Consider the following 27,614-nt stretch of genomic DNA (forward strand, 5'->3'; position numbering starts at 1 on the left):
TGTGTGTGTGTGTGTGTGTGTGTGTGTGTGTGTGTGTGTGTGTGTGTTGGGGGGGGATCTGATCAAAGATCAGTTCATGAAATATTTATTAAGGCTCCTACTAACTTTCAGGCAGTGTGTTTGGCACTAGACACTGGAAATTAAAAAGTGGAGGCAAGGGGAGCCTGGGTGGCTCACTCAGTTAAGCATTGGACTTAAACTCAGGTCATGATCTCACGGTTTGCAACTTTGAGCCCCACGTCAGGCTTTGTGCTGACAGCTCAGAGCCTGGAGCCTGCTTAGGATTCTATGTCTCCCTCTCTCTGCCCCTCCCCCACTCGGTCTCTTTCTCAAAATTAAATAAACATTAAAAAAATTTTTTTAAATGGAGGCAATACAGGATTCCTGCCACAAGAAACTTTTGACTAATGGAAGATAATGATAATATTAATGAATTGTTTCAGTATTATGCGGCTATGCAAGAATAAATGCCACCCAATAGAAGCCCAGAAAAGGGACAATTTAGCACAACCTGGAGGGCTCAGAGAAGACTTTTTAGAGAAGATTATAACTGAACAGAGCCTTAAAGGATTAGGGGTAAGTAAGGTAAAGAAAGGTGGACTTTTTTTTTTCTCCCGGAAAAAGAAGGAATTGATTCAGCCATCTGCTGAAAACAATTGAAATACTGGATAGAATATTTTTTAAAAATCTCCTTAAAAAGTATCCAAGATGTTTCAAATAGGATTCTTTAAAGAATTATAATCCCAAACCCATTCCAAAGAACAGTAAAAGGACCACTTCAAAAATTCTTTAATGAAATAAATATAACATTGAAACCAAAATCTGATAAAGGTTATACAAAATATAAAGCTACAGACCAAAAAAAAAAAAAAAAAAGCTACAGACCAATCAATGCAAAAATCCTAAATAAAATATTGGCAAATGGAATCAAACAGCACAATATGTCATGACCAAGTGGAAATTGTTTTAGGAATGCAAAAATGTTTCAATGTTAAAAAATACACTAATACATTTATTAATATTATTATATATAAAAAGAAAGGTCTTGTGATTATCTCCATAGATTCTGGAAAAATATATGAGAAAATTCAAGATATATTTCTAAAAAAACTAATTTTGAAAAGAGGAATAAAAGAGTTTTTTCCTAATATCATAAGGCATCTTGCTTACTAGCATCTTATTATTTTTATGGGAAAACACAGGAGGCATTTCTGCTCATGTTTGAAACAAAACAAGGATGTCCACGGTTACTATAACATCTAACATGGGGTTGGAGGTGTTTGCCACAGCACTGATACAGAGAAAACAATTAGATGTATGAGAATTGCAGATAATATGACGGTGTGTCTAGAAAATGAAAGCGAAGCAATGGGAGAACTACTGTAAATAAAAAGATGATCCAGTAAGGTAGCAGGATAAATGAGCAATTTACAGAAATTGGTAGGCATCATACATACAGGGAAGAACCAGTAGAAAATAACGTAGAAGTGGGGCACCTGGGTGGCTCAGTGGGTTAAGCGCCAGACTAGATTTCAGCTCAGGTCCTGATCTCGCGGTTTGTGCGGTGTTCGAGCCCCACATCAGGCTTTACGCTGGCAGTATGGAGCCTGCTTGGGAGATTCTTTCTCTCCTTCTCTCTGCCCCTCCCAGCTTTCTCTCTTTCTCAAAGTAAATAAATAAACTCAAAAAGAGAGAGAGAGAGAGAGAGAGACAATAACGTAGAAGAGAACTTCCCCATCCCATTTGCAATAGCAGCCATAATTATAAGATTCCTAGGAATAAAGTTAATAAGAAATATGTAAAAACCAGTGAGGGAAACTTTATAATACTCCCCCCAAACACAAAAGTAGACTTTAACAAATGAAAGACATACCTTAATTTGCAAATTTAATATAATTCCAATAAAAATTCTAACAAGTTTTCTTTTAGTTAGATAAATCAATTCTGAAGTTCATATGAAACTTTTTTAATAAACAAGTTTATCTTTGTATAAACAAAACTCTCCAGGAAAAAGCCCTGAAAAGAAGAGCAATGAGGAGGGGCCAGTCCTACCAGACGTTTGAAATACAATGAAGCGTTCATAACTAAAAGTGTAGAACTGGTACATGAATAGAAAGATACACTACTGAAACATAATAGAAATCCAGTAATAAAGGAATGTAATATACAATAAAGATATTGCAAAACAATGAAGAAATGGACTTTGTAATAAATGCTGCTGAGACATCCAGGTACCATTTGGACATAGGTAAAATTGGATTCATAGCTTATACTGCACAGTAAGATAAACTCCACATGGATTAGTTAACCAAACAAAACAAAAATGGAAACCTTAAAAATAATAGAAGAAAACATGAGTAGGAAAGCATTTCTGGGTCTCAAAATCTGGAATCAATAAAAGACATAAATTCTGTTACATAAATATTTTTTTTTTCAACGTTTTTAAATTTATTTTTGGGACAGAGAGAGACATAGCATGAACGGGGGAGGGGCAGAGAGAGAGGGAGACACAGAATCGGAAACAGGCTCCAGGCTCCGAGCCATCAGCCCAGAGCCTGACGCGGGGCTCGAACTCACGGACCGTGAGATCGTGACCTGGCTGAAGTCGGACGCTTAACCGACTGCGCCACCCAGGCGCCCCTACATAAATATTTTTTAAAAATTGCATGGCTCAAATACCACATGTAAGGCCAAAGACAAAGGTTTCACTGGACAAAATATTTGCAACTTAAGCCACGGGAAAAAGTTAATCTAACATATAAAGAACTCCTAGAAATAAAAAGACATAAATCATGTATTTTCCATATACACATAGATACTAAGACATAAACATAGCTAACAAATTCATGCAAGTGTCCCTTAAAGTAGTAAAACATACTCCACTCATTCAAAAAAAGAAAAGCAAATTGCATTACACCGAGGTAGCATTTCTTACCGTGTTGGCGCTAATCCAAAAGTTTGAGAACACACTGTTGCCAAAGGACAGGGGAAAGAGACATACTGATATGCCACTGTTGAAAGTGTAGAATGATTTAGCCCTCAAGGAAGGGAATTTGGTACTATCTAGCAAAATTACAAATAGATGCATTCACCCTTTAACCCAGCAAGCACATTTTCTAGGAATCTATTCTAAAAGTACATCTGTACAAATTTGGAATGATACATGCACAAGGTTATTCACTGTGGCATTATTTTTAATGGCAAAAGACTATAAATATCCCAAATGCCATTAAGAGAGAGGAACTGAATAGTTAAATAAATTATAGTACATAGTAGACATAGTCATACAGACTATGGAATATTTCTTTGCATTGCTATGAAATGATCATCACAATACATTATGTGAGGCAAGGTGAAGAGCAGTATATGTCGTAGCTACTTTTTTTTTTAATATATGAAATTTATTGTCAAATTGGTTTCCATACAACACCCAGTGCTCATCCCAACAGGTGCCCTCCTCAATACCCATCACCCACCCTCCCCTCCCTCCCACCCCCCACCAGCCCTCAGTTTGTTCTCAGTTTTTAAGAATCTCTTATGCTTTGGGTCTCTCCCACTCTAACCTCTTTTTTTTTTTTCCTTCCCCTCCCCCATGGGTTCCTGTTAAGTTTCTCAGGATCCACATAAGAGTGAACACATATGGTATCTGTCTTTCTCTGTATGGCTTATTTCACTTAGCATCACACTCTCCAGTTCCATCCATGTTTGTCATAGCTACTTCTTATATAAAATTAGACATTAAAGAATAATCCAGAAATGAATAACAATGGTTACTTATAGGTGGGTGGAGATGGGGAACCAGGATCAGGGGTAGGATTAGAAGAGAGACTCCTCTGAGTAAACCTTTTGATATAGTTTTGACTTTAGAATCATGTAATTATTTTACATATTCAAAAAGTAAATTAAGTCAAAAAGAGGGGGAAAAAAGGGCAATCCCTGAAACTGAAAACAAATTAAGTAAACCTAAGGGTGTGATTGGTAACACACACACACACACACACAAAAAGATTTCTTTCAAATGACCTTTGAATGCAAGACTTTGTCCTTCCTTGCTGGAATATATCCTAATAACAAAACAAACTGTGAAGAATCCTAAACATCATTCTGTAATTTTACTGTTAATACTAATATTGGTATCATGAAACATTTTATGTACAGTATAGGAGAACGCAAATAAGTTCAGTGTAAGAAGTAATAAAAATGTAAAATCAAATAAGTTAAAAATTGAGTGTTCAAATTAAATCTGTAAGCCATAGGTATTCTGAAGAAGGCAATAATCTTACTGAAGAATAACAAGCTGAATGACTTAGAGCTATGGATGAATCTTTGAGTGATGGATCGCAGACATCTTCCGTGGGCCGAACCTCATGATTCCTCAGACAACTCCTGTGAAGCTGATGACATATAGTGCCCTGATACTGAAAATTAGATTGTTCTTAATTCTGAGCATTACAGAATTACAGTTATAAGGGATCAGACACTTGGAAGTTAAGGAGTATCATCATTTATGAAGAAAATTAATACTTTTAAATATTTTAACTTCTGGCCAAGGGAAATGTGAAGAGAACATTTTTCACAGATGGGCTCCATGTAAAAGAAAGGGGCGGGGGCATTTAATAAACTTATATCTGGATTGCCTGCAAGCATTGATGTGCATCTGAGTGTAAGGCAGACCTCACAATATACCTGTTTGGAAAAGAAATAGGGATGCACATTATAGAATTTCACCAGTGGTTTTGATGGAAATTTCAAGAACTAGTACGTTCTCTACATAAACGAATTAAGGCCTTTATCTCAAGTGCTACCATTCTCTGAGCACCCAAATTTTCACCTGTTCAGTGGAAACGAGATTTAAGATTCAGTAGATATTCTTAGAAATATTTCATAAAGTTAAATACATTCTTTTGCATTCTTATACAAATTCTTCTTTTTTTTTTTTTTTTTTTTTTTTTTTTTTTTTTTTTTTTTTTTTTTGCTTAGAATAGAAAAAGGAGCAAGCTAACTAAAGGCGACTTTAGGCTGCCTTCTAGAAATGTTTCAAACATTATGGATTGTGTTTGTTGGCTTAAAGGTAAACTGTAGGGAAATAGTCCGACTCAGGGTTTGGGCACTGCTTTGAAGGCCTTGTTTTCAGAGAAATTGATAGCGGACATGCCAGAAAGTGGGTCCACTTACGGATTCCATCTAACCAGACAAAAAATAGTATCCTTGTTTAATGCATTTTAAAGAATTTCTACAAGGGAAAAGGAAATGGCAAACTTCGGGAGCTGGTTACAAAATATTCGTTACAGAAATGAGTTGAAATGTGCCTGTCTCTGGACATTGGGGGCCAAAGAGCAGAATGGTAATGACAGTTTGAAATCAAACTTGTTACACAAAGCCACTTCTATGAAAGGAGAATTATACTGTTTAAGTAAATAGTTTTATTTCATGGTTGTATTGAATTTAAATATGTAAAATGTTACTGTGAGTCAAGTAATACCATGATAATGTGACGCAAATTTTCAAATGTAATATTGAACAAAATCATAATTATCAAATTTAAAATTTTTTAAATTTTGGGCATCTGGGTGGCTCGGTCGGTTAAGAGTCTGACTTCGGCTCAGGTCACAATCTCACGGTTTGTGGGTTTGAGCCCTGCATCAGGCTCTGTGCTGACAGCTCAGAGCCTGGAGCCTGCTTTGGATTCTGTGGCTCTCTCAATCTCTCTCTGCCCCTCCCCCACTCACACTTTGTCTCTGTCTTGCTCTCTCTCTCAAAACTAAATAAATATTAAAGACATTTTTTAATGTTTATTTATTTTTGAGACAGAGAGAGACAGAGCATGAACGGGGGAGGGTCAGAGAGAGAGGGAGACACAGAATCTGAAACAGGCTCCAGGCTCTGAGCTGTCAGCACAGAGCCCTATGTGGGGCTCAAACCCATGAACTGCGAGATCGTGACCTGAGCTGAACTCGGATGCTTAACCGACTGAGCCACCCAGGTGCCCCTAAAGACATTTTTAAAAAATAAATAATGGGGCGCCTGGGTGGCGCAGTCGGTTAAGCGTCCGACTTCAGCCAGGTCACGATCTCGCGGTCTGTGAGTTCGAGCCCCGCGTCGGGCTCTGGGCTGATGGCTCGGAGCCTGGAGCTTGTTTCCGATTCTGTGTCTCCCTCTCTCTCTGCCCCTCCCCCGTTCATGCTCTGTCTCTCTCTGTCCCAAAAATAAATAAAAAACGTTGAAAAAAAAAAATTAAAAAAAAAAATAAATAAATAAAAGTTGTTTAATTTTACAGGAGGAATATGGCAAATTATAGACTACAGAGGAAAAGATTAGAGAACTTGAAGACACAGAAATAGAAACTATTTAAAATGAAATACAGAGAGAAAAAAGGCTGAAAAAGAAAGGGTCAGAGCAAAAGTGATCTCTGAGATGTATCAAGCAGTTAAATATATATGCCACTGAAGTTTCAGGAGTTGGGGGCTAAAATTATATTTAAATAAAACTTAAAGGCTAAAAAATTTCCAAATTTGAAAGCACATGAAATCCAGGTAGAATGAACTTAAACAAAACATGCCAAGGTACGTATTAATCAAACTGCTAACAACCAAGGGTAAGGAAAAAATTTCTAAAAGCAGGCAGATAAAAAAGACGTATTACATATAGAGCAAGGGTTGGCAAATTATGGCCCGTGGGACAAATCTGGCCCATCTCTTGTTTCTGTAAGTAAAGTTTATTTGGAACACAGCCCCACACACTCATTTATGTATTTGCTATGGCTGCTTTGTGCTACAATGGCAGAGTTGAGTAGTTGCAGTGGTCTGAAAGGCTTTTATGGTTTGCAAAGCTTAAAAGATTTACTATCTGGCCCTTTACAGAAAAGTTTGCCATTCTGCTACAGAAGAACAAAGAAAATAATGCCAGCATATTTCTTATAAAAGCTATGCAAGGCAGAGGACAAGGCCAACCCAGAAGTTTTTATTCAGCAAAAATATCTTTCAAAAACAAACATAAAATAAAGAGCATTTTAAACAGACAGAAGATGAAATATAAAATAAAATATAAAAAATATTTCCCACGTATTAGTCTCTTGGAAAGATGTGACTAATGTAAAAATAATAAAAATGTACCTGATATTTTAGCATATGTACAAGTAATAGATATAACAGCAAAAACACAGGATATAAAGGAGGAAATGAAAATATGTTGTGAGGTGCTTAACACTATTTCAAGGTTGACTGTAATAAAGTGCAGGCTTATATTATAAACTCTATAGCTCCACTGTCTAATACAGTAGCTACTTGCCACATGTGGCTATTAAAATTAAAATTTGATAGAATTAAAAATTTAGTTCCTTAGTCACACTAGCCACACTTGAAGTGTTCAATATCTACATGTGGCTAGTAGTTCACAGTAGAACAGTTCAGTATCTACGTGTGGCTAGTAGTTACCATACTGAACAGTGAAAATATGGAACAATTCCATCACCACAGAAAATTCTATTGGAAAGAATTGTTCTAAAGCAATACTAACAGCAAAGCAAAAGAGAAAAAGAGAAAGAAAAGAGGAGAGTTATTAAGTCAGTATTGAAGGGAAAAAGGAATCATTTTAAAATTCAAGTAATGTAAACACTGGAATGGAAATAAGAAGAAAGAAACAAAGAACAGATGGGGCAAACAGAAAACAAACAGCAAGATGAGAGATTGAAAACCAATCTTAACATAATTGTAGTAAATGTAAGTAGTCTAAATATCCTAATTAAAGGGTAGAGATGGTCAGTTTAGATAAAAAGTAAGACCTAAGTATATTCTAAACATAAAGGCATACATATGACAAAAGAAAAAAATGGAAAAGATATGCCAGGCAAATACTAATTTAAAAAGCTAAAATGGCTTTATTAATAGAGATTAAGTAAATATTAGAGCAATGGATATTACCAGGAATAAAGAAAAGCCATTTCATAATGGTAAAGTGGTAAGTTTAGCAAAAGAACGTAACAATCATCACTTAATAAAGAGTTTCAAAATATAGGAAGTAAGATCTAATAGACATTAGAAATAGATAAGTCTACAAATATAGTTTAAACCAAATATTAATTGTATTGATATTAAATATAATTAGACCAAATGCTTTAGATAAAAGACAAAGGCTGTCAAAATGGATAAAAAGCAAAACAAAACAAAATCTGATTATATTCTACCTACCAGAAAAATACCTAAAACTTACGGAAACATTGGGGTATCAGGGTGGCTCGGTCAGCTGAGCATCTGATTCTTGATTTCAGCTCAGATTATGATCTCATGGTTCGTGAGATCAAGCCCCATGTGGGGCTCTGCTGACAGCATGGAGCCTACTTGGGAATCTCTTTCTCCCTCTCTCTGCCCCTTACCTGCTTGTGCTCCCTCTCTCAAAACAAACAAACAAACAAACAAACAAACAAACAAAAAACTTAAGGAAACAGGTTGAAAGTAGATGAATGGAAAAGGATACATCATGCACCCCATTCAAAAGAAAGCGGGTGCAACTCTTATTAATGTCAGTCAAAATTGACTTTAAGGCAAAAAACATTATTAGTGAACAAGAAAACCACCTAATAATGAAAATGATTCAATTCACTAGGAAATTATGGCAATTAAAAAATTTAGATTACACTTATAACATAGCATCAGAATATATAAAGAAAAAATTATCAGTTATCAGAAGGTAAATTCAGAAATATAGTGGAAGATTATAATAACCCCTTTTTAGTAACTTGTAATATAAGTAGCAAAATAACTTAGGATATAGAAAATTTTTATAAACACTTTATAAATCTCTTTAATTTTGTACTAATGTATATATCTAAAACTTGCATCCAGCAAATGCAAAACACATATTCTTTCATGATGTATGTATGATTATAAATAAAAATTTCTCTATTAGGCAAATTTCAACAAATTTTGGAAGGTTCATATTGTATAGGAAGTATTCTTCAACTACAATTAATTTAAGCTATTAATAACAAAAAAGACAATTAGAAAAGTCTCATGTTTGGAAATTAAGAAATATTGATTCATTCAACAAATATGTAATGCATGCTTACTATGAGCCAGGTACTGTTCTAGGCACCTGGGATTATATCAGAGAGAAGGTAATAATTAAAAGTCTGACACACCAAGGGTTGGAGAAAATATGGGGTAATGAGAACTCTTACTGTGTTGGTGGAGTGTAAATTATGACAACCATGTTCGAAAGCAATTTGATATTTTCCAGTAGAGCTGAATATAAGCATATTCTATGATCAGCAAGTCCATCCATATGTATAAACTTTAGAAAAACTTCTATTTTAGAAAAACTTGTTATATGTACCATGAGACATGTACTAGAATATTTATAGCAGTATTGTAGTAATAGTCTTAAACTTGAAAACAACTGAACTATCAATGGTAGAACACAACAGAATACAAATATTTATGCATTGCAGTATGTTCATATAATGGAATACAGTAAAACAATGAAAACGAATGAAGCACAGGTACCCCCCCCCCCAAAAACTGATGACTTTCACAAATTTAATATTGTGAAAAAGAGGAAAATAAGCCGGACATAAAACAATAAATTGTGTGAGTCCATTCATATAAAGTTCAAGAGAACAAATTCATTGTGATTCCATCATATAAAATTCAAAAACAGGCAAAATCACACTATCTTGTTTAGGGTTGTATAAATATGTGACAAACTATGTAGAAAAGTGAAAAATTATTATCATGACAATAAAGATAGTGGGCATCCGTAGGAAGGAGAGAGTCTTGACTCCAGCATGGCAATGGGGGCTTTGGGGAGGGGAGGGGAGATGATTCCAATATCTGTTTCTTAGATAGTGATTATACATCTATTACCTTTGTTCATTAAATTGTACAGATATGTTTATTTACTTGTATATATTTGTGTTATATTTCACAACTGATTAAGGTCCAAAACTAAAGGGGAAAAAAGTCAAGGAAGGCATTAAACATGGAGAACAGTATGAATAAAGGTATGGCAGCACGAAAGTGTGCCGGGATATGGGAACTACAAGCAGATTTGTGCATCTAGAAGGTAAACAATGGGGCATAAAGTGGTGAAAAAAAATGAGGTCGGAAGCTATGGGAAGCCTTTGGAACATTTAAGCTGGTCTGCGAACAGGCTCAAATCTGAATTTTAGGCAGATTTTTCTAACTGCTGTGGGGAAGAGAGGGAAGGGAAGTGGCAGAGGCAAGGCTGAGATTGAGGAGCTATACAACCCTTTGGACATCAGATAGCAAGAGCCTGAAGGGTGGTGTTGCTTATAGAAATGGGGAGGAGGAAATGGATTAGAGAAGTACCTGTGTAGCTTCCGGTAGTCTTCCTATTTTGAAAAACACACAATCACTTCATGGCTCTTTCACTTTGGATTTGTGGTTAAAATGCAGGCAGTAGGGTGCCAAAATATCACAGAGCTGGACTCAAACATATATAAATCTATTTCTTTCCAAGATAAACTCAGACAAGTAAGACTCGCCCAGTTTTCAGGTCCTCCAAGAGATTCAGGCTCCTTCGTCTCAGATATCCATCACTCTCAAGAAGCCCTTTAGGTAGTATAGACATTTTAACGATATTTGTTGTTCCATTCCATGAGCATGAAATGTTTTTCCATTTCTCTGTGTCATCTTCAATTTCTTTCACAAGTGTCCTATAGTTTTCGGAGTACAGATCTTTTACTTCTTTGGTTAGGTTTATTCTTAGGTATCTTGCAGTTTTTGGTACAATTGCAAATGGGATCGATTCCTTGATTTCTCTTTCTGCTGTTTCACTATTGGTGTATAGAAATGCAACAGACTTCTGTACATTGATTTGTGTACCCTGAGACTTTACTAAATTCATGTATCAGTTCAACAATTTTTGGTGGAGTCTTTCAGGTTTTCCATATAATGTATTGTGTCATCTTCAAAGAGTGAAATTTGACTTATTCCTTGCCAATCTGGATGCCTTTTATTTCTTTTTGTTGTCTGATTTTTGAGGCTAGGACTTCCAGCACTATGTTAAATAACAATGGTGAGATTGGACATCCCTGTCTTGTTCCTGACCATAGAGGAAAAGCTCTCAGTTTTTCCCCATTGAGAATGATATTAGCTGTGGGTCTTTTGGATGTGGCTTTTTATGATGTTGAGGTATGTTCCCTCTATCCCTACTTTGTTGAGGGTTGGGTTTTTTTTTTCTTTTTAAATCAAGAATGGGAGCGGTGCTTTGTCAAATGCTTTTTCTGCATCTATTGAGAGGACCATATCATTCTTGTCCTCTATTTTATTAATGTGGTATATGATGTTGACTGATTTGCAAATATTGAACCACTCTTGCAGCCCAGGAATAAATACCACTAGATCGTGGTGAATTCTTTTAATGTACTGTTGGATTCGATTTGCTAGAATTTGTTCAGAATTTTTGCATCCATGTTCATCAGGTATATTGGCTTGTAATTCTCCTTTTCACTAGGGTCTTTGTCTGATATTGGAATCAAGGTAATGCTTGGCCTCATAGAATCTACATGTTTAATGCAATCTCTATCAAAATACCACCAGCACTTTTCACAGAGATAGAACAAACAATCCTAAAATTTATATGGAACCACAAAAGACCCTGAATAGCCAAAGCACTCTTGAAAAAGAAAAAAACAAAGCTGGAAGCATCACAATTCTGGACTTCAAGTTATATTACAAAGCTATAGTCACCAAGACAGTACTGGCACAAAAATAGACATATAGATCAATAGAACAGAATAGAAAATCCAGAAATGGACCTACAACTATATGGCCAACTAATCTTTGATCAAGCAGGAAAGAATATCCAATGGAAAAAAGACAGTCTCTTCAACAAATGGTGTTGGGAAAACTGGACAGCAACATGCAAAAGAATGAAACTGGGGCACTTTCTTATACCATACAGAAAAATAAATTCAAAATGGATGAAAGAACTAAACATGAGACAGAAAACCATAAAAATCCTAGAGGAGAAAAAGGCAGCAACTTTTCTGACACTGGCTGTAGCAACTTCCTACTAGACAAGTCTCTGGAGGCAAAGGAAACAAAAACACAATGAACTATTGGGGCTTCCTCAAGATAAAAAGCATCTTCACAGTGAAGGAAACAATAAAAAAAACGAAAAGGCAACCTATGGAATGGGAGAAGACATGTGCAAATGACATATATGATAAAGAATTAGTATCCAAAATCTATAAAGAACTTTTCAAACTCCACACCAACACCCCTCCCCCCCAAATAATCCAGTTAAGAAATGGGCAGAAAACATAAATAGACATTTTCCCAAAGATATACAGATGGCTAAAAGACACATGAAAAGATACTCAACATCGCTGACCATAAGAGAAATACAAATTGAAACCACAATGAGATACCACCTCACATCTGTCAGAATTGCTGAAATTAGCACAGGAAACAACAGATGTTGGCAAGGATGCAGAGAAAGAGGAACCTCTTATACTGTTGGTGGGAATGCAAACTAGTGCAGCCACTCTGGAAAACAGTATGGAGCTTCCTCAAAAAACTAAAATAGAACTACCCTATGACCCAGCAACTGCACTACTAGGTATTACCCAAAGGATACAAAAATACTGATTCAACAGGGCGCATGCACCCCAATGTTTATAACAGCATTATCAACAATAGCAAAATTATGGAAAGAACCCAAATGTATATGGATTGATGAATGGATAAAGAAGATGTGTGTGTGTGTGTGTGTGTGTGTGTGTGTGTGTGTAATATAATGGAATATTATTCAGCCATCACAAAGAATGAAATCTTTCCATTTGCAACAATGTGGATGGACCCAGTGTATTATGTCAAGTGAAATAAGTCAGTCAGAGAAAGACAAATACCATATGATTTCACTCATATGTGGAATTTAAAAAATGAAACAGATGAGCATAGGAGAAGGAAAAAAAAGAGAGGGAGACAAACCATAAGAGGCTCTTAACTACAGAGAACAAACTGAAGGTTGCTGAAGGGGGGGAGGTGGGCAGGGGATGCTAAATGGGTGGTCGGTTTCAAGGAGGGCACTTGTTGTGAGGAACACTGGGTATTAATGCAAGTGGTGAATCGCGAAATTCTACTCCTGAAACTAATATTACATTATATGTTAACTAACTAGAATTTATATAAAAACTTGAAACGTGAAAAAAAGAAAGCGGCCCTTTAAAAAATCTGACTTAAATGCCTCATCCTGTGTCTTGCCCGCACAGTGGATCAGGGAGTGATGCTGCTATCTATTCTCTGTGCTAGTTTGTTTCAGAGTTAAAAATTTACTGAGAACTTCTTTCTAGCCTTTCCCTCTCTCTCACATCTCTGTTGATTATTTCCTTTCCTCCGTTAGACTTTAAATTCAAATTACACCCTGGCATCACCTCGTGCTCCACTCCAAAGAACCTTTCTCGATAAGCACTCTTTCCAATGACGAGAATGTCCTCCTAAACACTAATAAAAGTCCACAAGTATGAAGTAGAGGAGACTTAGGGGTCTCACAGACCTCATTACAATTAAACATCAGCAATTTCAATGTTCTAATCATGTGAAATTGTGGGCAGTTTATTAGTTATCACACCTGCAGGTGTCTTGAATGGTACTCATTATTTTGCAGAGAAGCAAAAACCACTAGTGCCATTGGTAGGAGGGAACTGATTTTTAGTAACATAAGAAGCAACTGGGAGCAGTTGTGTGATACAGTGATGGATGAACTGGGATAGATAGGAGAACAGATATGTAACTCAGGATTGTACTTTAAGGGAAACTAAGCCCCAGCTTAGTGCATTCATTCTGGCAATCACCAGTGAACTCACATAAAATTTCCCTCTGCTTCTTAGAGACTTAGACAACATTGTTGAGAAAAGCAAAATCTTATTGAAATTGTTCTCCTTGGGTTGTTTTAGAGACTAACCTCAATTTCTGGAATATTGTTTTTCTGATCCATGTGTGATGTTTCATTTTACTTTGGTTTTACTGTTCTAGAAAGACTGATCCTTAGATCTCCTTTGTTATGTATTTGATCAATGTGGAGAATTTTTGTGTTGGTTTGATTTGGTTTTAGAAGTAGAGCAGGCACAAACAAGGGGGAAAAAGGCTTACATTTTATTACAGTAAAAAGTATCCTGGGCTAACATTACCCTACGTTACTAGTCTACCAACTCAGGAACTCGAACAGAAGAGAAACACTAGTTTTTAAAGCACAGCAACCCTTCTGTTTATAACACCTCTCTCAGTTAGCTATCAATCTTATAACCAGTAGCTTGGTACTTTTTTGGAGCCTGTCTCCAGTAGATTAAGAGTATAAATCAGGAGCTCTCCTTGACATACAGGATGGGGATACACTGCTTGGCATCATCCCATTCTCAAACAACATTGAGGAGAGGGGAGAGCATGCAGTCCTCCGACCTTGAGTTCTGACCAAAACTTGGCCTCATTATTTTTGAGAGATGGAGAGAGTGGTGGAATATACCACTGGGGGTTCAAGTGGGTAGGCAGGTGATAATTCTCATTTCAAAGCCACAAACGCTTGTTTTGCAAGAAGTGGCTAATTCTATGTATCTGATAATAACTACCTTTGTTCAAAGAAATAAGTCACTAACAGGGCCATTTAATTGTGTGAACATAAGCTACAAATCATGAAAGTAAATGGTTGAAACCAAAACAAACAAACAAACAAAAAACGATGCTGCTCTCGAAGATAAGCCAGAGTTGGAGCTCTGCGGGCTACATGTCCTTAAGGGAGATGTTTCTTTTCTTGGATGTGGATTCAGCCTTCATTCATTAATCTATTTGACAAGTATTTCTTGAGCTCAGCACACGTGCCAGGCACTATTCTAGGTGTCGGAGATATCACAGCGAACAAAGCCAAACCTCTGCCCCAATGGAGCTCACTCCCTCGTGGAAAGGCAATAAACAAACAAACAGGTAAAATACAGTATGATGGATGTTAACTGCTATGGAGCAAAGTAAAGCAAAATGAAAGGACTAGAGAGTTCTGGAGTGAAGGGGATCCTTGCACCTTAAAGAAAACAAAGCAGGTATCGGGCCTGTAAACCGTGAAACTTATGGTTGACCATAGAAGATGGAGTTGTTTTCACGTGGGACTTTTTAAAACAGTGGCTTGAGGGGCTGGGTGGAAAAGGTGGGGAGAGGACCCTTCTCTTTACTTCCATCTAAGATCCTGCACTGTTGCAGTACTTTGAGGATGTGGGTCACCTTTTGGGGACCCAGTGTGTGACACCATCACGAATAGTAGTGTGGTCCCCACATGTGTGCAATGGAATGGAAGCATAGTGCACCCTCACAGTCGCTGCTAGAATGCAGTTGGCAATGCTTTGCTTATCCTTGGGATACTACCTCGTAGCAAAAAGGAAGTGGTAAAGCTACCTCTGATACCATTTTAGGGTCTCTGAGAGGTATGGAGAGAGAGCATAACTAGATGTAACAGTAAGAGTGAGACCACAACATTTTGTATGAGTTGTCTACAATAGAATACTACAGACTTTCTCAGGATACAACAGGCGGGAAGAGGCTGGGAAGTCTGCATAAGTCAGTATAGAGGAACACTATATTTCTATACATTCCTTTAAATGGAAGGGCAGACATACCAGAGTCCATACCCTGCCCAGATGCTTAGAGTTTCCTCCAAATTGGACCGATACTCTGGGAGAGGCAATTTGTCAAGCAAAATTGTCCTATGGCACCAAAAATTATGAGTGTTCTCGGGTGGTAAAGCATCATCAGTGCCTGTTGAGGATTCTGACTTGGGGCCAAACCAGTCCCTGAGCTGTTGGCAACTTTCTGGGTGCAGAAAACACATGGAAATGATGGAGGGTGCATGAGGCCCTGTACCAGGCATCATGGGTGGCCCCAGAGCCCCGAATGCCAGTCTGTGGCCAACTACCCAGCAACACTTGGACTGGAACTAGTCCTGCCAGAGTGGCACATGATAAATGATTGGACATAATACACTGAGAGAAGAAATAAGCCTCTGCTGGTGTTGCCACAAAGAAGCTGTTGCAGTGGGTAATGCAGAAAGGGGAGACAGGGTGAACACCAGCACAACAAGTTTAATTGGAATGACGGGTTATTTGTAGTGGAAATTCGGACTGCATAAGAAGTTGGAAGGTCCCCTGGAATTCTTGCTTTGAGTAAAGCTGATATGGAAGAGAAAGAAATGTAGGGGGAATGGTCTTTTTAAGACTCCTAAAAATAGTTAAAGGGCATAGAGCAAGCCACTGGAAGTCTTGCTCAGACTTAAGAGAGGGTGTGGGTGCATAGGTGCGTGTGTGTGTGTGTGTGTGTGTGTGTGTGTGTGTGTCTAACCTCATGGTCATGTCTGTGACAACAGAGTTCTTGAGAGTGTGGACGGTTGGACACCCTCTCCAAGCTGGAGGCTCATACTAGCTCAAAGTCCTTGCAAAGTACCATGCCCATTTCTCTGTACAAGAGTAAAGGAAATGAGAAAAACAGACTGTCTGTAACACCAGGCAGAGTTTGGTGAGAGACCAAACTCACAACAATGGGTGTTCTCAGTCTTTCTTGCCCCCTAGGAAGGAGACCCCTGTCACTGAGAATGGTGCAGAATGGAGAACAAAATCAAAGGAGCTGAAACAAGGACCAGGAGTTCCTTCCTGCAGAAGAGAAAAAGAATACATCCAAGAAGTGAAGTAAGCAGGGGAATGAGAAAACAAAGGCCAGGCTTGAGAGAAAGTTTGGGGGTGTCTGCAGAGAAAGGAGAGGGGATGGCAGCTACAGCTATGTCACGATGTACAAGATGAATAGAGAAGGAGGGAAGAAAAGTTGAAGATCTTTTGCTCTGTGCTGGGAATGCAAATTCCTTTAGAGTTTTCCCAGAGACTATAATAAACTATAATAAATAATAAATAAAGAATAAAAAACTATAATAAAGTCCAAGAGATTAATATAAATTTCTTTTTAATTCTTTTTGGCTATTGGATGTGTTTCTTTTGAATGTGACATCATGCTGAGATGCCATAAGGCAACTCAATGCCATAAGACTTACATCTGGGGAGTACTGTCTGGGATCGTGGACCTAAGGTATAGCAGTCAGTTCTACTTTGATTTTGATCATCACTCTAGATCTGGGTCAAGTGAGCATCTTCATCATGGCTGTTGGAGTTATAGTGCAAAAAGTATACCAGCTATATAAAAGAGAAACTGGAAATAAACTGGACGCCAGTTAGAGGAAAATGGCAGAGACTACTGACAATTACCATTCTAGTGAGGCTGTGATGTTTGGAACTAGGTGTACCTGATGGAGACCTGTATCTATGCTCCATGGAATCTCTTCACTCCACTGGCTCATGAGACTGGGATGAAGGAATAGAACAACTAAGGTGGTTTCTGGAAGGTAAGAGAAAGACAGGGGTTATTATTATTATTATTATTTTTTGCTATGTGGCATACATGATATGTGTGAATATTCTAATGACATGGCCAGAGTACCCATTCAGCCCTCTTTTGCATGGGAATGGACCCACTCAACAAACCCTAGGGCACTGGTGTCCAGAGGTCCCAGCCCTGAAACCCGGCCAGTTGACTGAGGTTCCTTCACTCTCTGCATCTGTCGCTCTTATTTTTCAGAGGCTAGACCCTTCTCCCATTTTCCCTAGTCCCATTTTTACACACAATTCCTAAAATGATCTGGTTCTGAATCTGATGCACCGATTGTCTCCTCCTTACATTTTCAAGTCCTGCTACTAGTCCACTCCCCAACTTCCTGCCTACCCTTGGCTCTCAAATGTCTGACCTGGAACTTGACTGGATCAGTCACACCCCTTGATCTCTGCACCTGTCTCCCATGTTCTTTTGTGCTTCTCCAATAATTTCCCCTCCCTCTAGGCTCAGACCCCCTGTACTCTCAGCAGACTTCATGCTAACATCTCTGGGCAGCATGATGTAATCTTATGCTCGAAAGCCTTAACATACATGGTATCCTCAACAATAGTGGCAAAAAGCCCTGTATGATGACATAACCCAGCTCTCACTATATGGGGACTATGTTTAATGTAAGATTAAAGCTAAGATGGGAGGCCCTATACTAGGGACAGGGTTACTCTTTATAGGTAGAAGGCAGGGACCCGCCTGAAAGGTGAGAAAGCTGGCAAGATGAAATCAACCACGTGAAGTGCTGATCAAGAATGTGAAGTCACAGACCCTGGCAAAAAACCTGCAATTCATGTCTTTTCTGGCTATAGCAGAACTCTCCAGGAAAGGATGAACAGTGGGGTTGAACCTGTATGCCCTGAGAATATGCTTGCTATCTTATGATTAGAAGCTTATGCTGTAGAAGCTCAGCTCTGTGTGTGTGTGTGTGTGTGTGTGTGTGTGTGTGTGTGTTGTCTCTGTTTCTAGTTTTCCTATAGTTTTTCTGGTAAAAGTCTTTTTTTTTTTTTCTGGTAAATACTAGTCCACTTTGGCTGTGCTTAGGAAAGCCAAATATTTCTGTCGTCTCCTAAGCTTTAGGAATAACCCGTGGGGAACAGGGTGGAGGCAGAAGTAATAACCAAGGTGAGAGAGCCACAAGTTTGGGGGAATGGAGAAAGGAATGAGCAAGCAAATAGGACTGCATCATTTATTTTAGGAAATATCACACCGTAGGGGTTTTGATTTGTTCATAAAGTTGTTTTGGGAAAACAAATTTCGAAAGGCTGTTAAGTACTTGATTATATCGGCAATGCCTTAGGTTAAATATTCTACTTTTAGGTTATTTCCCCACTTATTTCTATTTTAATAGTGAAACAGGCATAAGCCAAACGGTTCTTTAGCACTGGGAAAGTTTCTTTGGGTCAGCCCCACTCTTCCTTACCAGGGAAACCCAAAGGTAACACGTTTGCTAAGGCTGAACTACTAGTGTGCAAAACACTCAGCTGTACCTAGCTCTTCCCCATCTTGAAGTGATACAGTTTGTTTCTCCTCCTTAGATTTATGTCTTCTCATGAAATTCATTTTTAGTTTCCGGCCACTTGGCGTCTCCAAATTAATAGGGTCATTTACTCGTTAGTATGCTGCTGACCAGGTGCTTTTGCTTCTCAATCTCAAGTCATCTGTAAATATATTAAATTCAAATTTTCTTTCTTACCCACCCCCCTTCCCCACTCCATCTGTCCAATAGGGAAAGGAGTTGTCACAAAGGTTGAGACACTCAGTGTGTCTGTACGTGGCCACTGGGCCTGCGGAGGGGAAACTGCCTTCACACCCATCCCCCCATGTCCTTACCCATCCCTTCCACACACAGCCAACAGTTTACCCTTTTACCTGTGAGCTGATGCAGAATGTTATTCGGAGTTAGGAATAATCTAGACTACCCAGTCCAATGCCCTAACAGATCAGGAAAATTATTTATCCAAGGCTTCTGAATTAAATGGCAGAAACAAGATTGAATTCAGGTCTCCTAAACTCAACTCTGTGTGGGTTGCGGAGTTCTGGATGAGGGAACGGGGGCATGGTGGTTCTTGTTAAAATATTCGTTCAACATACACAGAGAGCATTTACTTACTACGTGCCAGGCACTATTTTCGGTGCTGGGGACTCCGCGGTTGAGGGCGCGGAGACACAAAATCTCTGCCCTTATGGAGCTTTCGTTCTCAAAACTTAAGTACTTTGCCCCACCATCCTGCAGAAACTCCCAGTGCCGTAGGAACGGTTGGGGCTCATCTCAGACGGGAGGGAATCCCACCCTTTCTTAGCTTCTGTGCTAACCACGAGGCGAGGGCTGATTCACTGCAGGAGCCGGAGGGAAAGGCGACAGACACCCTGCGTAGTGCCCTCCCCACCCTCTGCACCGCCGGGGCGCCGCGGCGCCCCAGTTCCAGTCTGGGACCAGCGTCGGCCTCTCCACCCTCTCTGCTCTCCTGCGGACGGCTGGAGGACACAGAAGCAGGACCCGGCTCTGGCGCCGTCCTCTGAGAAAGGATTGCGGGTGGGTGAAAATCCTTCCAAGGCGGTCGCGCTCAGGGTCTAGCACCCAGACGGGGGGAGGGACGATGTCTCCCCGACCTGGGGTTTCATGCAGCAAACTGCTCTCTCATGCTTCCCGATTAAACATCGCAGCCACACGCTCTCTCCACTCAGCGGAGGCCACTGCGGCGTCCCCTCCCCTCCTGCCCCACCCGCCCGTTCCGACTCCCGAGCCCCACTGCAGCTTCGCAACCATCCTTCCTTTTCTTCCCTACTTCCTGGTTGCCATGGAGACACACGTCATTTACGTGCCGTGCGTCGCCTTGGAAACAGGGGAGCATCCGCGGCGAGGCCGGGAGACCCGCCCCTGCCACTCCAAGCACACTCGCGGGCGCTGCCCGTTAATGGCCGGGGGTATTCCCGAGCGGTACCCGCTGCTGGCCTCCGCCCGGGCCCCTCCGCGAGCGCTTCTGTGACCCAGAGAACCCGCGGGTCCTCGCAGCTCGTGGCGCCGGGAGAGCGGCGCTGACACGGGCGCAGTTCGGGAGGCGAGGCAGGTCTGGGCGCTTTCGCCCCGGGGCAAGCCGGAGAGTCGCCGGCCCGGGACTCTCGCCGGGTCCTCGTCCCGCCGGCTCTTTCCGGCCTCCCCCGATCCTGCCCGCGCCCTCCGCCCGGGACTCGTCTCCTCACGTCGGCTCCCTGCCCTCTCGGGAGCCTCCTCTGCCCTCGGTTCCTCCCCGCCCCTCCGGGGACCTCTCCCCCTTCCCCGTCCCTCTCCCCCACCTCACCCCCCAACCCCGGAGGCCGGGCTGGACCGGACCCAGAGCCGCCACCGCCCGCTTCTGCCATTCAATGGAGGACGGTCTGCTGGAGATCATGACCAAGGACGGCGGCGACATGCCGGCACCTCTGGAGGTGTCCACCGTGCCGGCCGTGGGGGACGTGATCTCCGGGGAGTACAACGGCGGCATGAAGGAACTGATGGAGCACCTGAAGGCCCAGCTGCAGGCCCTGTTTGAGGACGTGAGGGCCATGCGGGGGGCCCTGGACGAGCAGGCCTCGCACATCCAGGTGCTCTCGGACGACGTGTGCGCCAACCAGCGGGCCATCGTCTCCATGTGCCAGATTATGACCACGGCGCCCCGCCAGGGCGGTCTGGGCGTGGTCGGCGGCAAGGGGAGCTTCCCGGGTGCCCGCCAAGAGCCGGAGACCCCTTCGCCTGGGATCGGGGACAGCGGTTTGCTGGGTCGCGATCCTGAGGACGAGGACGACGATGAAGAAGAGGAGAAGGAGATGCCCAGCTCCGCCACACCCACTAGTCACTGTGAGCGCCCCGAGAGCCCCTGTGCTGGTCTCCTTGGGGGGGACGGGCCACTTGTGGAGCCCCTCGATCTGCCCGACATTACCCTGCTGCAGCTGGAGGGCGAGGCCTCTCTGTGAGGGGACTCCGAGGGGGCACTACTTTCCCGGGCTGGCTTTGGGTTTCCGAGTGCATGACGCGAGGGGACTGAACGGTGCGGTGCAGCATGCTTCACTCCGACCGCTGCTCATGTGGGTCAGGCAGAGAGACTCCCTCGAGGAAGGATTTATAGGGTGAAGGACTTTGGGAGCGTCAAGAATCCCTTCTGCCCAACCGAGGGAGACGTAGCAAACTGCGGAAAGGTGAGGTTCCGGGAGAGGAAGCGCCCATCTCTGGACTCCCTTCCACCCCCTACCCTGCCCATTCCCCCTCCCCGGCCAACAGGAGAACCCCTGAATTGTGTAAATAAAATTCTGCTTTTTCTATTCTGAAAAAGGACTTATCTAGGACTATGGCAAATAATCTCTTAACGATTTACCTAGAAACTAAGGAATTGAGGGTATTCTGTTCTGGCAACAGAAAATTTACCCTTCTGCTGAAATCCAAGATATTCAGCGCTCTGCAGAAGCCTCTCCCCCTCACAGATCTCTGCGGCTGCTGATTGGTAAAGGAAGCTTGAGGAGGGAACTGCAGCCCTAGGAATCTAAGTGAATGGGGTTCCAAGGGCCCCTGGGCTGGGAGGAGCTGGCTATGAATGTGCATGAAGACATAATAGCTCAACCTCTAGGATTTTTGCATGCAGAGCGGATCCTGCCTTGTCACTGACTTCATCTGGGATTGCTTTATCCACTCACTGGGGCTTAGAGAACAAAGAGCCCAGTACACAGGCAGAGACTTGGGGGTGCTCAGCAGCAGCCCAGATTTAGGGGACGTTTGAGGGACTCTTGGAGGCTGCAGCCAAAAACTGTCTCTCTCCTGGCTACACCTGCTTAACTTCAGTTCCTTTTCCTGTCAATTTGTCCCTGCCCGCTGCCTCTCGGTGTTGCCTCCATAATGTCTTGTGTGTGTTACGTACGTCGACTTGTGCAGTAGTGTGTGAGCCCTGAGGGGCAGGGCTTGTGGCTCTGGTGTTAGGTTCAGGGGGCTTCAGACCCTTCTGTGAGCCCCAGGCTATCATGGCGCTTTCCCCTCTCCTTTCCTCTTTTCCCTCACAACCAGGGCATGGAGCATGTGGCTGTCCTGAGGTTCTTAACTGATGTGCCTCCCTTCCACCTCCTTGAGTAGTGACTTTGTGTGCCCTTTCTCCTCCACTGTGTATTCCTTCTCAATGCTTTCCTTGGTGTTAACCTTAATAAAGAGGCGTCATCTCCCCTCTTTGCTGACTGGTACTAGGGGGATGTCAGGGTGGGGCTTCTGGGCCCGTTACATGGACCAGGGCTTAGTTGGGACTGCACAAGCCATGCCTTCCCTCCTCTCTCCTTACCTCCGGTTCCAAGGAGTTGACTGACCCTGCACTGGTCAGGACATGCACTGCCAACTCAACCTACTTTCCCTTCCATCCTGGACTTTGAACTCAAGCTGGACAGGGGAGAAGGAGAGGGTATGTGTTGAGACTCCCAAACTAACAGCAGTTTTTAGTAGCTGAACTCCAGGTGTGCAAGTGACTTCTTTTCAGTGAAGCACCTGGTCCCTGGGAGATGACTTCCAAATCTGAGTCCTGGAATGGCAGGCATGACACCTGTTCCATGGGAGGGTTAGGGATGGGGTATTGTGGGTATTGTTTGGGAGGGATTGCCCGGGATCTCTGGGAGTAGAGTGACACATCACAAAAGAAACCACAAATAACTGCCTCAGGCCTCTAGTGGAGACCGCTGGTAAGGTATTCCCCGTGGAGCTTAGACTGACATCAGCTATAGTCTGCTCCCTTGGGCAATGGAATTTCCCAAGTCTGTCCCAAACAAATTTGGGAGAAGAATGAGTTGGAATGCTCTGTGTGTGTGTGTGTGTGGTGTGCATGGTGTGTGTGTGTGTGTGTGTGTGTGTGTGTTCTTGCTACTGGTTGCTGTGGAGAGGTTGAAAGAGCACTGGAATCACAGATCTGGGTTTGAATTTCAGTTCCAACACTGAATGACTGTTTGAGACTTGGTTTACTGCTTGAGACTTAATTTCTGCGTGTGTAAAATGGGGACAAGAAGTTGTTAGACCTGTAGAAATTCTTGTGCAAATGTTAGTTTTTTTTATAGTTTTCTTGGGATGGGGATGGTAGTGACTGGCTCCTCTGGGAAAACAAAACTACCTTGAGAAGGTGCTAGAAGCTCTCTTTTTATATAATCCTTCCCTGTCTAATGAACTCTTTAACTTTCAGGAGAATCATATAAAGGCGTATGATGAGATTCCTGAGGTGATATGGGCCTCATCATAAATGTCATGCAGTTACAGGCCAAAAAGATTTTCGGGGCCAGCCCTGTATACATAGGATAACCAGAGGAAGCTGTGGGTTGTTCAGTGGTTGGGGATCGTGTGCTGGGGCCCTAGAGAGGGTAGCTGAAGCATATTTGTGGGGAACTATCCCCAAAGGCTGGGAGATAGTTTCCTGTTATAGTTCCAGCATTCAACACCAATAACAATAACATCTGTCACTTATTGAGCATTTACAGTGTGCCAGACACTGTTCACTTTTATCTCCAACAAGAAGTAAGCACTATTTTTATTCTCACTTAACAGTTTCAGAAACAGACGCCAAGACTTTCTCAAGGTCACACAGCTAGTGCTTGGCTTAGCTTAGCTGGCTTTAAGAACGAGGACTTAAACCCAGGTCTTCTGACTTAAAGAACCCTAAATTGGAACTGCTGTGTTAATTGCTCTGTTATTTAGATCTTCAGGCCCCTTATTTCCCCAGTCAAGAGTCTCAGAGTCCTGAAAAGGAAATAGCATTAGGTTTGGTCTCTTTTCATCTTCTCAGAATAAGAAATGGAAGTTCAAGTTTTGGTTAGTGGCTCTCAGCAGAGTCTAGTGGACGATAACATAATGATGGCACTGAGAAGATGGCCTTCTGGACCTGCTTCTTGAGAGGAAGGAGCCAATGCTCCCGGGTATTCCCCACCATGGCTTCATTCTTGTGCCTCTTTCCTGTGTCCTGTGGCTCAGATTCTGCAGAGTCTGACAGGAATCACAAGCAGTTTAGCCCATTAGGCTCTATAGGTCTGGTTGAGCTCTTTACCGTTTGGCTCCATTTCAGTTCTCCTTCCTATGCCCACTGTCCTAAACATGTCATAAGTCCCTTAGCCCTGGGCCTCCTAAAAGTTCTCCAGCTATTCCTCCCAAGTCCAGATTAAAATCTCCCCCAGAAAAAAACAGTCCTTCAGCTTTTTAAAGTCACCTGCACCAGCATCTCCTAGGGGGGCAGCACAGTTGTTCTCCCATCATCTTATTTCTCCCTATTCCCTATCCTCCTCTTGCATTTCTCCTTTGGGATGCTCCTGATGAGTGAGATTCAGGTGAGATTCCTAACCTGGGACTCATGGACAGGGTCCCTGTTGAACTTCGCCGGGACACAGCTTCTTGAAATTGAATGCAAAATTCTGTAAGTATCAATATTCCTTAGAGATATCTGTTGTTTCAATGTAATTCTTAAAGGTAAGAATTAAGTAAAAAAGAATCACTGAGCTAAAGAATAATGAGGCTTTTTAACTTGAAAAATACCAAAGAAGAAATTACCCTGCCGAACTGGTACTGTATTGCACCTTTGCCTCCTGGGACCTCCAGAGTATTTCCTACTTTGAATTGAAATCTTCACATAAATCTGATTATTCACCACCTATGCAACAAGTTCAAATTATATCAACACACATTAAAATGTGCTAAGAATCCTGTCTCCCATTATTTCCAAGTCTTCTCATACTTGGGAGTTTGCCAGAGCACTGCTGATGTGTAAAGGTGAGGAGATGCACCCTGTCCCCCCAAAGCTTTGTGCTGCACTTTATGTCGGGGCCTAACATGGCACTGCATGTAACTCACCATAACTCTGTTGCTTCGGATATTGATTTCTAAGGGAAATCTCTCAGAGTTAGTTCTTTTTTTTTTTTTTTTAACGTTTATTTATTTTTGAGACAGAGAGAGACACAGCATGAACGGGGGAGGGGCAGAGAGAGAGGGAGACACAGAATCTGAAGCAGGCTCCAGGCTCTGAGCCATCAGCCCAGAGCCTGACGCGGGACTCGAACTCACGGACCGTGAGATCATGACCTGAGCTGAAGTCGGACGCTTAACCGACTGAGCCACCCAGGCGCCCCTCTCAGAGTTAGTTCTTAATCTCAAAATGAAAAGACCTACAACTTCATAGAAATAAGGTACAACTTGAGCCTGGTACAGCTAAATTCTGTTCTAGAGAAATAATTATTGTTATTTTTAAGTGTTGATTTGTTTTAAGAGAGAGCAAGCACGAGAGAGCACGGGCATGTGAGCGGAGGAGGGGCAGAGAGAGAGGGAGAGAGGGAATCCCAAGCAGGCTCTGCACTGTCAGTGCAAAACCTGATGCTGGACTCGATCCCATGAACTGGGAGATCATGACCTGAGCTGAAATCAACTTGGATGCTTAATTGACTGAGCCACCGAGGCACCCCAATACTTATTTTTATAAGAGATGCAAAATGGCCTCCAACATAAATATGCATTTTTATGTGTTACCACAGACTATGGTCTCTGCTTGATATGTGTAATGAAATGGCTCACTTAGAAGTTTTCCCAGAACTAAGAAACAGTTCTTTCCCCTATATACTCAATTTTATACTTCTCACAAGACAGAAAACTGCATCTTTGCAAAGGCAGGTTTTCCTAGGCACCTTTCCACAGGTACATGCCTAGGGATAGAAATTCAGCCAAAATACTCTGTGACAGTAAGAAATTATATAGAAGTACAAAAGGAGTATTCTTGAATCTTTTATCCCAACTACCACTTCCCCCCAACTTCTAGATTGTCCCCAGAAGGTAAATTCCCTCACAGAAGCACAGCCTTTCTGCTTGGAAGCACTGTGCTTGTGGAAGGAAGTCGGCTCTGTAAATAATGCTGTCATGGTGCCACCTGGCGAGGAATAGGGACATTACAAGGAGACCCTCTGAATTTATGGCTTTCAATTCAGCAAGGCCTACCAAATGCTTACTAAAGGCCTGGCTCTTTGCCAAATAGTGGGTGGCAGGGGAAGCTGAATAAATAGAATGTATTTGAACAATATAAAAACCAACTGCAATAAACTCCTAACTGGTCTCCCCTGGCCTCTCACATACCTATAATCCTGAAGGTAAGTCTTCCTAAACCACAGCTCTGAATATTTATCCTCCTCAGAAATCTACATCATGTCCCTATTACTTCCTGAATTAAGTATAAAATCCAGTGGTTGTAGGGAGTCAAGGTCCCCTTGGATAAGACCCTGGCATACTTTTTTTTAACCCATACATTTATTTCCCAGGTACGCTTTCTAGCCAACATTCCATCTTTGGAAGTCTGTATCATCCAGTCAGCTAGAAATGATTCCCAAGGGTATCCCAGTTCTTTTAATCTTTGGATGAGTAGACTGGACGAGTCCCTCCTGGCCCTTGATTCCATTTCTCTTAGTCATTCTTCCCAAGTGCAGTCAGATGCAAATCTCTCCTCTAGAAAAGGGATTTCTGCAGCCTTGGTCACCTGTACCAGCTTCTCATGGGGTCTGGGAAGGCTGCTTTTCCCTCTTCTCTCTCTTATGCTACCTGCAAATGGTTAAGTCCCCAGAAGGGGTATGTAAAACTTTTTGATTATTAATTTGTGCTTTTATTTCTAGGAATTCAATTCATTGCTTTCATCCAATTCTTAAAGAGACCTATAAAACGAAAAGGTTAAACAAACCCTGTAGTCAAAATAAGTTATTTACCATTCCCCAGAAATTCCCACTTTCCCACATCTGATTCTTTGCTCATTCTCTTTACTCTTCCTGCTCCATTCTGTCTCTGCCAGTTGGAATCCTACCAGTTTTTTGAGGTCCTTCTCAAATGCTACTTCCTTCATGGAGTCTTTCCCAATGTGATCTCTTCCTCCTTTAAATATCTAAATCTTTTATTTTAAACTTTTAAAAATGTTTATTATTTTTTTTGAGAGACAGAGGCAGACAGAGCATGAGCAGGGGAGCAGAGAGAAAGGGAGACACAGAATCCCAAGCAGGCTCCAGGCTCCAAGCTGTCAGAACAGAGCTGGACTCAGGGCTTGAACCCACAAACCATGAGATCATGACCTGAGTTGAAGTCAGAAGCTTAACTGACTGAGCCACCCAGGCACCCCATGAATATCCAAATCTTTCTGTTGGTACTTCTTTTGGGGATAATTATTATATTTTCCTTACTTCTATTGT

The 27,614-nt window shown here is 41.7% G+C and overlaps 2 protein-coding genes across 10 annotated transcripts in view; one reads left to right on the forward strand and one right to left on the reverse strand.

Moving 5' to 3' along the window:
- ASB8 (ankyrin repeat and SOCS box containing 8) overlaps positions 1 to 20,988 on the reverse strand; it is a 36,514-nt gene extending 15,526 nt beyond the window's left edge. Inside the window, exons 1-3 of one of the 9 annotated variants that reach the window (XM_049627267.1) lie at positions 20,928 to 20,988; positions 18,914 to 19,084; positions 17,290 to 17,381 (exon numbers count right to left, since the gene is read on the reverse strand). Coding sequence is in view for 3 of the 9 variants with exons in the window: in XM_049627272.1 (XP_049483229.1) it covers positions 17,290 to 17,381; positions 18,914 to 18,986 (165 nt within the window). In the remaining 6 variants the exon portion in view is untranslated. Of the gene's footprint in view, positions 1 to 17,289; positions 17,382 to 17,787; positions 18,282 to 18,913; positions 19,085 to 19,536; positions 20,240 to 20,927 lie in introns of those variants that run through there. The other 8 variants (XM_049627272.1, XM_049627273.1, XM_049627266.1 and 5 more) reach the window with 8 other exon arrangements.
- CCDC184 (coiled-coil domain containing 184) lies at positions 20,286 to 22,611 on the forward strand. Its single transcript, XM_049627283.1, has one exon. The coding sequence runs from the start codon at positions 20,790 to 20,792 to the stop codon at positions 21,375 to 21,377; it is 588 nt and encodes a 195-aa protein (XP_049483240.1). The 5' UTR covers positions 20,286 to 20,789; the 3' UTR covers positions 21,378 to 22,611.
- Positions 22,612 to 27,614: the final 5,003 nt, after the last annotated feature.

The sequence above is a fragment of the Panthera uncia genome, chromosome B4 (assembly GCF_023721935.1).
Source record: "Panthera uncia isolate 11264 chromosome B4, Puncia_PCG_1.0, whole genome shotgun sequence".
In the NCBI taxonomy this organism is placed as follows: Eukaryota; Metazoa; Chordata; class Mammalia; order Carnivora; family Felidae; genus Panthera; species Panthera uncia.